The sequence below is a fragment of the Muntiacus reevesi genome, chromosome 18 (assembly GCF_963930625.1).
Source record: "Muntiacus reevesi chromosome 18, mMunRee1.1, whole genome shotgun sequence".
In the NCBI taxonomy this organism is placed as follows: domain Eukaryota; kingdom Metazoa; phylum Chordata; class Mammalia; order Artiodactyla; family Cervidae; genus Muntiacus; species Muntiacus reevesi.
The window spans coordinates 39,652,513-39,666,305 of record NC_089266.1 but is presented as its reverse complement, the minus strand read 5'-3'; the positions used below and the strand labels follow the sequence as shown (position 1 = coordinate 39,666,305).

Genomic DNA, 13,793 nt, shown 5'->3' with positions numbered 1-13,793 from the left:
CGCATAAGCATGAAGGGGGAGCAGAAGGAGCAGAGAGACCTTATCCCTGCTCTCAAGAATCTTACGATAACATGCGTGACACAGAGAAGAAGATTCTACCCCTGGAGAGCAAGCAGCTTTCACCTTTGGTACCAACATCACCTTATAAGAAGGGACTGGCTACAGGAAGGCTCTGAATTTACCCTGGAGATCTGTCTCAAGAAGGATCTGAATTTACCCCGGAGATCAGTGAGAAAGACAGCCATTCCTGATGAACATTGCCCACCACAGGCTCAGGATGGGAGAAGGTCAGCATGTTTCCAGGATAAGTGACATCTTCACACTGTATAATAGTGTATTTAAAAAAAAAAAAGTGTCAGCGTTACAGATGCCAGAAATTGCAATTATATAGAGGATGGACGTGAGTAGGGGTTGTCTGGGTGCCTCCTGAGCTGAGCTAGGAGGGCAGCGGACAGATGGCCATGGGAGAGACACCAAGGAAGTTATCCAGGCAAGGGCACAGAGTTAGGGGCTAGAGATGGAGCTGAGGGGGCAGCTGAGGGGAGTCCAGCTGAAGTGTGGGGTCACCGTGGAGGAGAAGTGGGAGATTAAATGGAAAGGTGAGGCAGGAAGAGGGTGTGAGGAAGGGGGATGGTCACCCTGGAGCTTTCCAAGGTCAAGCTCCTCCTTGGCTTGCTGACCATCCCCACCGCCACAGTGCACCAGCCTAGGCCTGAAGTCCTTTGAGGGCAGAGTGACTGTATCTGGATGTCATAAACTCTTAGTAACAAAAGCTCTTGGGTAAAGTGTCAGTCTTCTCCTGTTCATGCTAATTGATACTGCGTGTGGTTCTTGTCTTTTTCTTCCTGACGGTTATATAAATACATGTAGAAAGCACAGCTGGGTTCCTGTAGCCTCAGACAGTAACCTAAGAAGATGCAGAATGTCAGGGCGAGTGGGAACACCCTCCCCTTCCCATGTTTCATACAGCACAACTATGCGGGGACCAATTAATACAGCCCTGTGGGGTGCGACAGTGATGACTCAATGTGACTGAGGCAAACTCAGTGACGTTCGAGTGGGAACTGGGCGAAAATTAACACCATTATCACCACCATGACCTGGGGCAGGCCTGGAGCTGCTCGATAGTTTCTCTCCTCTCAGAAATTCTTGCACCTTTAATTCCAGAAGTTGTAAGAATAAACTGCATTAAAGGAGAAAGAAAGCATTATTTTGTAAAGAATATTTCATTACAGTTCCTCTTTGTTTAGGTATCTCTGCTGGAAACCTTTAGGTTATTGTTATTTTTCAGTTGCTAAATTGTATCCAACTCTTTGCAACCCCCTGAACTGTAGCCTGCCACAGTCCTTTGTCCATGGGATTTCCCAGGCAAGAATATTGGAATGGGTTGCCATTTCCTTCTCCAGGGGAACTTCCCGGATCAGGGATCAAACCCACATCTCCTGCTTGGCCGGTGGATTCTTTATCATTGAGCTACCTGGGAAGCCCACCTTTAGGTTAGTGATGTCTAAGTATTTGCTGACATTATACCTTTTGTGTTTGAGGAGTCGTAGGGTAGAGTGGAGGGCTTCCCAGGCAGCACTAGTGGCAAAGAACCTGCCTGCCAATGTAGGAGATGTAAGAGACATGGGTTCGATCCCTGGGTAGAAAAGATCCCCTGAGGGCATGGCAGCCCACTCCAGTATTCTCGCCTGGAGAATCCCATAGACAGAGGAGCCTGGCAGACTGCGGTCTGTAGGCTCACCAAGAGTCAGACATGAAGAGTCAGACATGAAGCGATGCATGTATGCTCAGGGTAGAGTGGGTAAGAAGCATGAGGTTTGGAGGCAGGCTGCTTGACTTTTAATCTTGGCTCCCCCACTGTCTGGCTGTATGACTCTGGACAAGGTCCTTTTCTGTTCCTCGCTTTATAACAAGGAGGTTAGTGTTAGTCCCTAGATCATAAGGTTATTTGTGATGATCAAGTGAAGTTCAATAAAGTGATGCTTACAAAGAGCTGTGCATCGTAAGTGTTCAGAAAATGATGACTGTCATGATGTAGGGTTTTCATTTCTGGCAAGAGAAGCTGGTACTAATATGGTACTAGGACCAGGGCACACAGCTAAGCAGTAGATTCTAGGCTCAGCTTTGCCACTAAATTGTGTGACCAACTTTCCAGGCCTTCATTTTGTCATCTCTTAGAGGGTTCAGTAATACCTTGTCTTTCCTCCAGGGGTCTGGGATCAAATGTGACCATGGAATGCCTTGAAAAGTGTAAAGCAGCAGACAAACGCCAAATTTTGTCTTCGATGTTATTATGGGGCGGGTGGTGGTGATTGGTTGATCATACTGATAAAGTTGGGTCCAATATTTTTAGTGTTTTAAATTAATTGTTTTTTCTTGAGGTATAGTTGATTCATATTATTATGTTAATTTCAGGTATACAACAAAGTGATTCAACTATATAGGTTGATTCTTTTCCTATATAAGATATTGAATGTTGTTCCCTGTGTTATACAGTAAATCCTTGCTAATTGTCTATTTTATATACAGTAGTGTGTATGTTAATCCCGTGCTCCTAATTTATCCCCACCCCCCTTTTTCCCCTTTGATAATCATACGTTTGTTTTCTGTTTGTGAGTCTGTTTCTGTTTTCGTGAACAGATTCATTTCTGAATACAAGTGATATCATGTAATATTTGTCTTTGACTTACTAAAATGGGTCCAGTTTTCAGTGTAACAAGCATGAGGAATGATTTCCTGGTGGCAGTCAATTACAACTGCTTTCTCCTTGTTGAACTAAAATGACATTTCACGTTTTCTTCCTGCTAGAAACCTTGGGGAGCTGATAGATCGGTTTGTGGCCGATTTCAAGGTCCAGGGCCCACCTAAGCCCAACACGGACGAAGGAGGTGCCGTGCTCCCCAGCTGCGCTGACCTCTTCGTCTACTACAAGAAGTGCATGGTGCAGTGCTCGCAGCTCAGTACCGGGGAGCCCATGATCGCCCTGACCACCATTTTCCAGAAGTACCTCCGCGAATACGCCTGGAAAATCCTCTCTGGCAACCTGCCCAAGTGAGTTCCCATTCCTCCTGGTGTGAGTGGTAAAGTAAGCTTCTGAGTATACCTAAATATGGAAATCTTTGAGGAAATCCATTCTGAAGTTGTTTACTGAACTGCTAAGAATATCAGGAAAATCCCCTGATGGAGTTTCTAAGGGTCTGAGATGGTTTCCTCTCAAATGGGATCCCCTGGCCAATCAGGACCGTCACAGGAAATGCCCTCTCTGGTCACCAGCATAGGTCACATCCAAGCACGGTGGACTCCAGAGTGTCCGTCCCGTTATAGATGGAGTTAGTTCACGTGGATTCAGTGATTCAGGGATAGGTACTTGGCAAAAAAATAAAAAGTGGGGTTATGGTAGAGATGACTTTTGAACAGTAAGGGCAGTTTCATTCAGGCCAGAGTCTCTCTTATGACATCTTGCTGTCTTGAATGGAGCCCAGTGTTTAAAGGTGTTGGGGGATTTGTGGTGAGGTCATTGTATAGCAGAGCTCCTAATTATAGTGACTTGACTGTATTATTCCGGAGCACTAAAACATCGTTATATTTTTTATTGTGTGTGAGTATTCAGTTGTTCAGTCATGTCCAACTCTTTGAGACCCCATGGACTGTGCATGGGGTTTCCCAGGCAAGACCCCAGTCTCCTCTGTTCATGGAATTTCCCAGGCAAGGACACTGGAGTGGGTTGCCATTTCTTCCTCCAGGGGATCTTCCTGACCCAAGGATCAAACTCATGTCTCTGGAGTCTCCTACATTGGCAGGCGGATTCTTTACCACTAGTGCCACCTGGGAAGCCCATGTTTCTTATCACTTGAAATAAAATGGATCATTCAACTAGAATTTTAGAGATACTTGGGATATATAGTAGTTTCTATTATAATAGGATAGGATCAAAAGCAATGCTTCAGAATTTAGTAGTTATAAATCTTCCCCATAGCTAAATTCAGCAGTTCTGGAATGAGCTTCTGTCCTGGTCACTAAAATGTGTCATATATAGGAGTTTTACATTATTAGGAGGAAAGAAAATCCCTAGGCTCTGCAAGACATTTAAAGTAACAGGTAATGTTTCACCAATGAGGATTTCTTTGAATATGATTAACATTGTTTTAAAATTTTTAATAACTGGTATCCTGATTTTCAAAATAATGTAAGTTTGGTATAGTTTGGAAAACACAGAAGAGCACAAAGATGAAGATTTAAAAAAAAAACACCACCCAGAGAAGACAAATTGAACTTCTCAGTATACATTTTTCTGTCCTCTCTGTATATATGTCATGTGTGCAACTGTGTGCTTTTGTTTATTTGTTTGACAGAATTGGGACTGCAGTGCTTATAGTTAGGTTTGTGCCCTGCTGCTTTCGCTTAACATCATGCTGTGTGCATTTTCCCATGTGTATTAGTCAGTGTCACAGCAGGAAACAAATGGTACATGGCTGCGGCATTGTCAGTAAAGAGACTGTTTAGAAAAACAGGGGCAGGTGAAAGGAACCAGTGGAGGACTCTGAAGCATCCAAACACTAGTGGGTAATTGTTACTACCTTAAAATTCATCTGAGGGCTGGGGCTGTGGACAAAGGGCTGCCTCACGGGACTGTGGTCAAAGGGGGTCACTGCCAGGACCATGCTGAAGCAGAAGGAGCAGGAGGGCCCGTTGTCACTCAGACTCCTCTCTGCTCAGTCTCTCTGACTTGCTGCGGCCATGGCTGTTGGCAGAAACTAACAGAAGGCTGGGGAAGCCTGGGAGATAAGTCTTCAGAGGTCAGTCTCCCACACGGAAGAGAAGAGCAGAGAACAGTTAGCACAGTAAAAATATTCATCCAGGCACTTTTCTTTTTTTTTTTTTTAAATTTACTTGACTGCAGCCTGGTTCTTAGTTGCAGCCTGCAGAATCTAGTTCCTTGACCAGGTAAGGAATCTGGGCCCCCTGCCTTGGAAGTGCAGAATCTTAGCCACTGGACTACCAGGGAAGTTCCAGTCAAGACACTTTTTTAACATCATGAACATCATGATGCCATGATGTTCCCACATACAGAAGACCTCAAGCTAACTTCTGAGATTTTTTTTTATTGACCATTCTCTTAATTAACCATTTACATTGGGTTCACTATTTTGGTATTTCAGATGACACTCAGAAAAGCATCCTTGAACAGAGGTAGAACTACTGGGTCAAATAGTCTAAAGGTTTTTTTCTAAGCTCCTGAAATATACTTCCAAAATGATTATATAGTTTGCTTCTAACCCATAGTGGAAGAGAGGGCCATGTCCTTATACCCTTATAGGTACTAAAAATTAAGACATCTTCACATCTTTAATTACCAATAAGACTGGCAAGTTTAGGATTTTTTTGGTTTTTGAAGGAAAAGAATCTCTCCTTTTTTTTTTTTTTCTAAGATAAGTGTAATTGAATTCTGTCTTTCTAAAAAGTGGAATCTTGGACTTGTCTGGTGGTCCAGGGGTTAAGACCACGCACTTCTACTGCAAGGGGTGCAGGTTTGACCCCTGGTCAGGGAGCTAAGACATCCTGCATGCCACACAGTATGGCCAGAAAAAAAAAAAAAAGCAGAATCTCACAGTTTAAATTTTATAACTATAGGAAGTTATTTTAGAAACTACATTTTCCTATATTGTGATCACATGATTAGATCAATATGAAGAGATGAGATGCTTTTGTGTTTCTTGAGGCAGTCAGGACTTTGGCCAGAAACCGTGTATTAACCTTCGCTCTTGAACCCCTCCACAAGCACAAATTCCAAGGCAGAATTTTCTCAACTGAGAAAAACAGTTGGGGAACCAGGTCTTGTGCTCTGGGTGATCCTGAATGAGCTGTGCAGATCAGGAAATTCCAGGCTAAGCAGAGAAGCCGCTCAGGAGCCTGAGCGTCATCATAGTTAATATGACTGACAACTGGCTCACTGTTGGGATTGTCTCTTCCTATTTCTGATGATCAGAGAGTTTAAACAGATGACCATCAAGGTCAGGTCACTCGGAAGGGCCTCATTGTGTGTGGATTTGTTTGGGCCATGTCCAGCCTTTCCTTCCCCCTTTTCTTTTTCTTAAGATGTGCTGTTTCCAGGTCAGGAAGCCAGGGAGAAGTCCCGGCCTGACTAGTTCCTGTTGCTTTTCCTCAGAACCACAAGCAGCAGCGGCGGGCTGACCATCAGCAGCCTGCTGAAGGAAAAGGAGGGCTCCGAGGCGGCCAAGTTCACCCTGGAGGAGCTCTGCCTCATCTGCAGCATCCTGAGCACTGCAGAGTACTGCCTGGCCACCACCCAGCAGGTGAGCCGCCCCGGCCACCCACGTGCCCCCTTCTCTTCCTGCGCTGTCCGGGGTGCCGAGCTCGGGTAGAAGACCACACAGCCTCGGGCAGACCCGCCGGCCTCCCCCAGGGGACAGCTTGAGGTCCAGCAGAGGACAGCCCCAGCAGCTACTGCGCAGAGGGACCATGTTAAAGGGAGGCTGGGCGCGACTGACCAGCCTCCTCCCTGGAGCTGTGCAAGCCACTCAGAGGGCCTGATGTGCCCTCTTGAAAGTAGGTCAGTAGCCTTGTCTCCCATGTGTGAAAAGCAGTAAGGAGCATAGTGGTGCTAGGCCCCAGACTTGGTGGTGCTGAGTCACAACCAGTGGTTTTCTTCTCAGGAGGGTTACCAGGCTCAGCAAAAACTCTCCGGGCTTTTATGTGTCTCCTGAAATTTATGGAGCATTCTCTGTTCTGCCGAAACAAATAACCATTGTTTGGATGCTGACGTTCAGGAACTGGGAAGCAGGAAAGGGTGATGCCCCTGCTGGAGCTCCCATTAACAGAAGGAAGACCCAGAAGAATTTTCCATTCAGCCTTCAACATGGGATTAGAAGTTCCTTTCCACATTGGCCCTGGAATTCACTTAAGGTCAAGAGAAAGAAAATAACTAGGGAAGGTTCCATTCTTCCTCCCTTTTGGGATTCGTTATTTCTGCATGCCTAGATCATAGGAAGGCAGCCATGACTTACGGTTCAGACAGTTATAGTTTGGAGCACCTGTGAGCCAGAGCAAGAATACAGGAGGCCAGAGAAGGGTCCCCCCAGACCTTCACAGTTCAGGTTAAGCCAGCCAGAGGCAGGGGCAGTAGTATGCCCTGCTTGGGGACATGGTCACACGGAGTCACACCAGGAATAACCTGTGAAGTTTTGGCCTTGGAGCCAGAACTTCCAGGGCAGGATGGCAGTATCTATGAGGACCTCCAAGGCAGGGCCCAGAGTTCTTTGATGAAGAAACACGATTTTAACTATTTTGTGTGTGTGTGTGTGTGCAGAAAGAGAAAAACACACACATATAAATAGGGTATTTTAATAGTAAAATAACCATGGTACCAAAAAGAACTATATAATCAATGACTCTCAATCCCATCACCCTCAAATAATCATATTAGCAACTTGGAGCCTTTTTTTCTGTGCTTTTCCATGAACATAGTTTCATATGTTCTATAATTAACTTGGTTCACTTTCATATCCTCTTGTTTTTGTCTTTCTTGCCTTCATTGTAATGGTTACATAATAGTCCAATAAGGGGCTATACCATAAATCGTTTAACAGTATCCCTAACAATTGTTTATACTGTTTCCAGTTTTTGCTTTTATGAGTAGTCCTACAAAGAACATCTAAATATGGTTTTCATTATTTTTTTAGAGGAGATCCTTAGAAGTTCTGGACATATTAGTAGATCAGAGACCATTCTGATGACTCACGATAGATATAGCCAGTTTTTTGTTAGAGAAAATTATTTTTACTGATTGTAAAAGTAAATACATTTTTGGCACCTATATTGTGCTCTCTCAATACCATTTTTCATTGAAGGGAACTAGTCATTCCTAAAGAAATGACTAATTCCAGGTCTGAGGAAATGTACAAGATGAACATGGAACATCAGATCATAACAAAAAGCAAGACTATGAGACTCATTTAAAAAGAACTCAGGAGCAGTAGTGGGTTTTATGGTACAAAACGATATGTCCAGGTCCTAAGCCCTGGTACCTGTAAATGTGACCTAATTTGGGAATAGAGTCTTTGAAGATGTAATTAAGTCAGAATCTCAAATGAGATAGTCTTACATTTAGGGTGAGCCCTAAATCCAATGACCGGTGTCCTTAGAAAGGAGAAAGTGAAAAGCGAAAGTCTCTCAGTCATATCCGACTCTTTGTGACCCCATGGGCTATACAGTCCATGGAATTCTCCAGGCCAAAATACTGGAGTGAGTAGCCTTTCCCTTTTCCAGGGCATCTTCCCAACCCAGGGATCGACCCCAGGTCTCCTGCATTGCAGGAGAATTCTTTACCAGCTGAGCCATAAGGGAAGCCCAAGAATACTGGAGTGGGTAGCCTATCCCTTCTCCAGCAGATCTTCCCGACCCAGGGATCAAACCAGGGTCTCCTGCATTGCAAGCGAATTCTTTACCAACTGAGCTATGAGGGAAGCCCTTGAGAAAGGAGAGGGAGATTTAACACACTGAGACACAATGAAGATGCCCACATGAGGGAGGCAGAGACTGGAAGGATGCAACCAGGGAACACCAAAGTTTGCCAGCCACCACCAGGAGAGAGGACAGACATGGGGTAGTGCTACTTCATGGGGTAGTGCTACTTCAGAGCCCCCGGAAGGAACCAGTCCTGCCAGCTGCTTGACTTTGGGCTTTTGACCTGCAGATTCTGTGAGAGGATACCTTCCTATTTTAAGCTACCAAATTTGTAGTAATTTATTATGGCAGCCCCAGGAAGCTGATTACAGGAGCCAGCTCTGCTAGTCAAATATGAGACATACAAGTATCACTGAGACTATTAGCTACAGTGGATTGAAAGCATTAAGTATGTTTAAATCCATTTGGTTACAATGATTTTTTCTTAATTCAGTTACCACATTGGAAGATACTAAGAAATCACTGGTATGAATTGAATATTGGCAAAAAGAGGGAAAGTTCTTATCCTGCTTTGCCTCTCTGACTTGTAGCTCAGGATAACCAAATCACTGACAATGGGTAGTGTATCTTTATAGCAGATTTTCAGCAAATAAATGAAGAAGAAAAGATAGAATTTGAATAGCATTCTTGTATACCTCCTTAATGGAATAATGAATCTGGCATTGACCATCAGTGGTTGCTGACTTTACAAAAAGAGAAAGGCAAACATCAGGTATCTCTTGATGGAAGTAGACAGCATCATCATGAAGGAGTTTTCTTTCTGCCTTTCTTTTATTTTTAACTGTGCCATGCAGCTTGTGGGATCTTAGTTCCCTGACCAGGGATTGAACCCAGGCCACAGCAGTAAAAGCTCCGAGTTCTAACCACTGTACCACCAGGGAATTTCCATGAAGGGGTTTTCTTTCAAAAAAAAAACCTGGGGCATCCCTGGTGGTTCAGTGATAAAGAATCCGTCTGCCAGTGCAGGAGACACAGGTTCAATCCCTGATCCAGAAAGATCCCTCATGCCATGGAGCACCTAAGCCTGTGTGCTACAAGTATTGAGCCTGTGCTCTAGAGCCCAGGAATGACAACTACTGAGCCCGCATGCCCTAGAACCCAGGCTCCACAGCAGCAGAGGCCACTGTAATGAGAAGCCCGGGCACCACAGCTAGAGAAAAGCCTGCACAGCAACAAAGACTCAGCACAGCCAGAAATAAATAATAGGTAAAATCTGTATCTGATCAAGCTACAGTTTACAGGAAATACAAGGCACAGAAGAACTTGCCAATTAGTACCTTGTGGATACAATCAGTAAAATCATACCAGGAGAAAAGCTACAAGGCAAACAACCCAGTTTCCTTAAGAAAAAACACAGAAGGTTGCAGTTGGGGGGATGCAAGAAGAAATGAAGGGAGAAACCGAAGAGACTCAAGAATCCAAGCAATAAAGAATTGAAAAATAATGCTTAAAATACAGTGCCAATAATGTGTCAGTATCAGTTCATTAATTGTAACACATTTACTTTTAATAGCTGCATAAGTGTGCCATTCATTCCTTCAAGAGCTCTTTATGAAGCACTTATCAGGCACCAGGCACTGTATTTGGTATTAATTCACAGTGGTGAACAGAGTAGACAGATTTCTTACCATGGAACTTAGGACTAATAGAACAGCCAGGTAATACAAGTAAGGCAAGATGTAACCCCAGTTTTGTGGGAAGTTTTAGGAAAGAAACGGATGTTGCAGTGCTAACAGAGATTGCCTACTGAGGTAGAGTAGTCAGGGAGGGCCTCCCAGAGGAGGTGATAATGAAGCGGAGACCTGAGTGTTGGAAGGAGGTTGCCTGGAAGGGCTGGGTGCTGGGGAGTGGCAAAACAAGGGAGCTGGCTTGGCGGGATGAGCAAGGAAAGGGAGAGGAAGCAGGAAGCGTAAAGGCCCTGAGAAGGAGAAGACCCTAGTGTGTTCCAGAACCTTAAGAGTTCACTATAATTAAAGCCGAGCAGGCAAGGGTAGGGAGAGCAAGATGCGGGCCAGAGAGCAAGAGAGGACCCAAATCATAATTAGAAGTTGGAATAGTTGGATTTTATTGTCAATGTAATGGGAAAAGGCAGCTGATGGGTTGAAGCCATTGTGAGCCTGTGCCATAATTTGTCTCCTCAGTGTCTTACAAACAGGCAGATTGTTTCTAGTTTTTCACTAATATAAACAACACTAGAGTGTGAGCTTTATGAGAAGAGGGTCTTATCTGTTTTTGTTCACAAACTACATCATGACAGAGCCTGGTACAGAATAGATTAGTTGCTCAGTCGTGTCTGACTCTTTGCAACCCCATGGACTGTAGCCCACAAGGCTCCTCTGTCCGTGGACTTCTCCAGGCAAGAATACTGGAGTGTGTTGCCATCCCCTTCACCAAGATGTCTTTCCAACCCAGGGATCGAACCTGCATCTCCTGCATTGCAGGCAGTTTCTTTACCGTCTGAGCCGTCAAGGAATCCAGGCACAGAATAGGCTGTCAGTAAATATCAGTTGAATTCATGACCACTGCAAAGAACTCCTGTACATCTCTGTACCTTGTTCTCATCAGTCATTGAAATATCTTTCTAGATGCAAAATTGCTGGCCGAAAGGGAGTGTATATTTAAATGTTTGCTTTTTAAATAAATTGCCTTCCCAAAAAGTTACATTAATTTACCCACCCCTAAGAGATATTTTAAATTTAAGACAAAACATTCGTTATTCTTAGAGTTTCTGTGATAAATGGGTTTGAGGCTGCTCAGTGAAGCGATTCCTGGGATGTTTTGAGATATTTACAATTCCTGGTCAGTTGTATTTTTCTTCGAGACGGCTGGGAGCTCAGCCAATTTCCCTCCCTCGGCTGTAGGCTGATGGAGGCAGAGACTGTATTTCTTTTGTTTATCTCAGTATCCCCAACACTTTAATAAGGTGGGGGAATGGTCCATCCCAGCACTCAGGGAAGACTTGATTTTATTGCCACCTGCCCCTGGAGGCTTCCAATGTTAGTGGTTAAGCCTGCAATTCACAGGGCCGGGAGTAATCTAAAAATGGGGGTCTTTTTAAAACTAAATTTGATTAGGACTTCTCCGATGGTGCAGTGGATGAGTCTGCCTGCCAATGCAGGAGACATGGGTTCCATCCCTGATCTGGGAGGATTCCACATGTCGAGGGGCAGCTTATGGCTGTGAGCCCCAACTACGGAAGCCCGTGTGTCTAGAGCCTGTGCTCCGCAACAGGAGAAGCCACGGCAGTGAAGCCTGTGCACGGCAACAAAGAGTAGCCACTGCCTGCTGCAACTAGAGAACGTCCGAGCAAAACAACCAAGACCCAGCACAGCCAAAAATAAAAAAATAAAAATGAAATAAACAACTTTTAAAAACAAATTAATTAGTCAATGTGTCATGAGAACCAAATATAGCACAGGGCCAGAGAGCACAGGTTCTGGAGGGTATTCAGTTCCCTCCCTCCCACTCACCGAGCTGGGTAGGCCATGCCTCCACATTCTCATCTCTCAAGTGAGGATCATAATAGAGTCTTCTTCACGGGGCCATGAGAATTAAATGAGCCCACACGTGAAAAGTGCCCAGAATGGTACCCGAATCATCACACTCGGTAAGTGTGAAGGAGTCGTACTACGGTGCTCCTTCTGATAACCACTAAGCATGTTTCTCTCTCTCTGTCAGCTGGAAGAGAAACTTAAGGAGAAGGTCGACGTGAGTCTGATTGAACGAATCAATCTGACTGGAGAAATGGACACATTCAGCACGTGCGTACTTGCAAGTCCCTGCTCGAGACTCTACCCTTACCCTGCCCAGAGCAGCGCGTCTCAGGCCATCAGCTTAGGTCACTGCAGAGCCTGAGATGTTCCCAGAGCCTTCTGTTGAATCAGGATTATCTTCTCCACAAGCCACTAAGGAGCCTGAGAAGTTGGTGCAGCTGACCCACATCCTGCCTCCTCACATGCAGTCATTCTTAGCTTACAGGGGTTTTATTGCTACAGTATCTATAATAATGGTCCTCTCTAGTGACTTAGCAGTGAAAGAATCTGACTGCCAGTGCAGGAGACTTGGGTTCTATCCCTGGATCAGGAAGATCCCCTGGAGAAGGAAGTGGCAACTCACTCCAGTATTCTTGCCTGGAAAATCCCATGGACAAAAGAGCCTAGCAGGCTACAGTCCATGGGGTCACAAAAGAGTTAGACACAATTTAGTGACTAAACAACGACAACAATCTAGAATAACAGGGAAGAAGAACTTTCCCACCTCAGCCATCCTTGCAGGAAGGTCAGGTCCAGGGCCTCCTGTCTGCCCCCCTCAATCCACAGAGGGCCAGCCTCAACTCGTTATAAAGGGTGAGTGACCTGATTTTAGCCATGGAGGCGGGTGGAGGAGTGGGCAGGGCACGGATGTATTTGGGGTGGGAGGGTGTCTGTCCAAGGAGTTCAGATGAAAGCCTTTGGAATCAGTTCTTGCCCTGGTGCCACCTGGCAGGGTTTTGTCGTGGTCTTTAAGTGAGATTGGGGAAGGACAAGCTTCAGCTTTCTCATCAACCACTTACTGAGGAAAAATCCAGAGTCTTTTCTTAGGTCATTTCCTCTCTTTCTCTCAACCTTTTTTCCCCTCCAAGGTCTGATTTAAACATTTTAGGAAAGCGTGTACTTTAGGAGGAGTGAAGAGGGATTCTGGGCATAGCAGCAGGGGAGATGAGCCACAGGATCTTGTGTCCTGACTGAGTGGGGACACACCGAGCGAGACCAGACACACAGCTAGGAGGAGGGTGGAGCCAAGATGCTCCTCTTTGTCATTCATTCCTTTTTGAAATAAAGAAACTCGAGTTTTTCGGATGAAATGGTGAAGCTAGGTTTTGCACAGGTGCCTAAAACCCTGGCAAGGGGCTGTGTCGGTGGGTCATTCACAAGTCACTTCTGTAAGCCATGACCACAGTGGTGTGTTTGACTTGCAGTGTCATCTCCAGCAGCATTCAGCTGTTGGTCCAGGACCTGGATGCTGCCTGCGACCCTGCCCTTACGGCCATGAGCAAGGTAAGCTTTCAGGAAGTGCTGCCTCCTGAACGTCCGAGAGTGAGCGCAGGTGGTCTCTCCCAGTCCTCACCTGTAGCTCCTGCGGGCTCTCCGGTGCTTAAAGCATCAATCAGGCGGAGAGCAGAGCCCTCCAGGAGTTTCTGCAGGGGCTCAATTGATCTCGCACCTGAAGTCAGTTGTTTGTCCTTTGAGAATGAGACCGGGAGCAGGTATGTTTCCTGAGTCTGAAGGAGAGGTTGCCTTTGGTCAGCATCTGACATGTGAGGAAAA

The 13,793-nt window shown here is 45.3% G+C and overlaps 1 protein-coding gene across 1 annotated transcript in view; it reads left to right on the top strand.

The window, feature by feature from the left end:
* The window catches only part of VPS53 (VPS53 subunit of GARP complex), a 125,178-nt gene that overhangs the window by 77,992 nt on the left and 33,393 nt on the right, over positions 1 to 13,793 (top strand). Inside the window, exons 15-18 of the mRNA XM_065908851.1 lie at positions 2,812 to 3,054; positions 6,170 to 6,317; positions 12,166 to 12,248; positions 13,445 to 13,523. Coding sequence (XP_065764923.1) covers positions 2,812 to 3,054; positions 6,170 to 6,317; positions 12,166 to 12,248; positions 13,445 to 13,523 — 553 coding nt within the window. The remainder of the gene's footprint in view (positions 1 to 2,811; positions 3,055 to 6,169; positions 6,318 to 12,165; positions 12,249 to 13,444; positions 13,524 to 13,793) is intronic.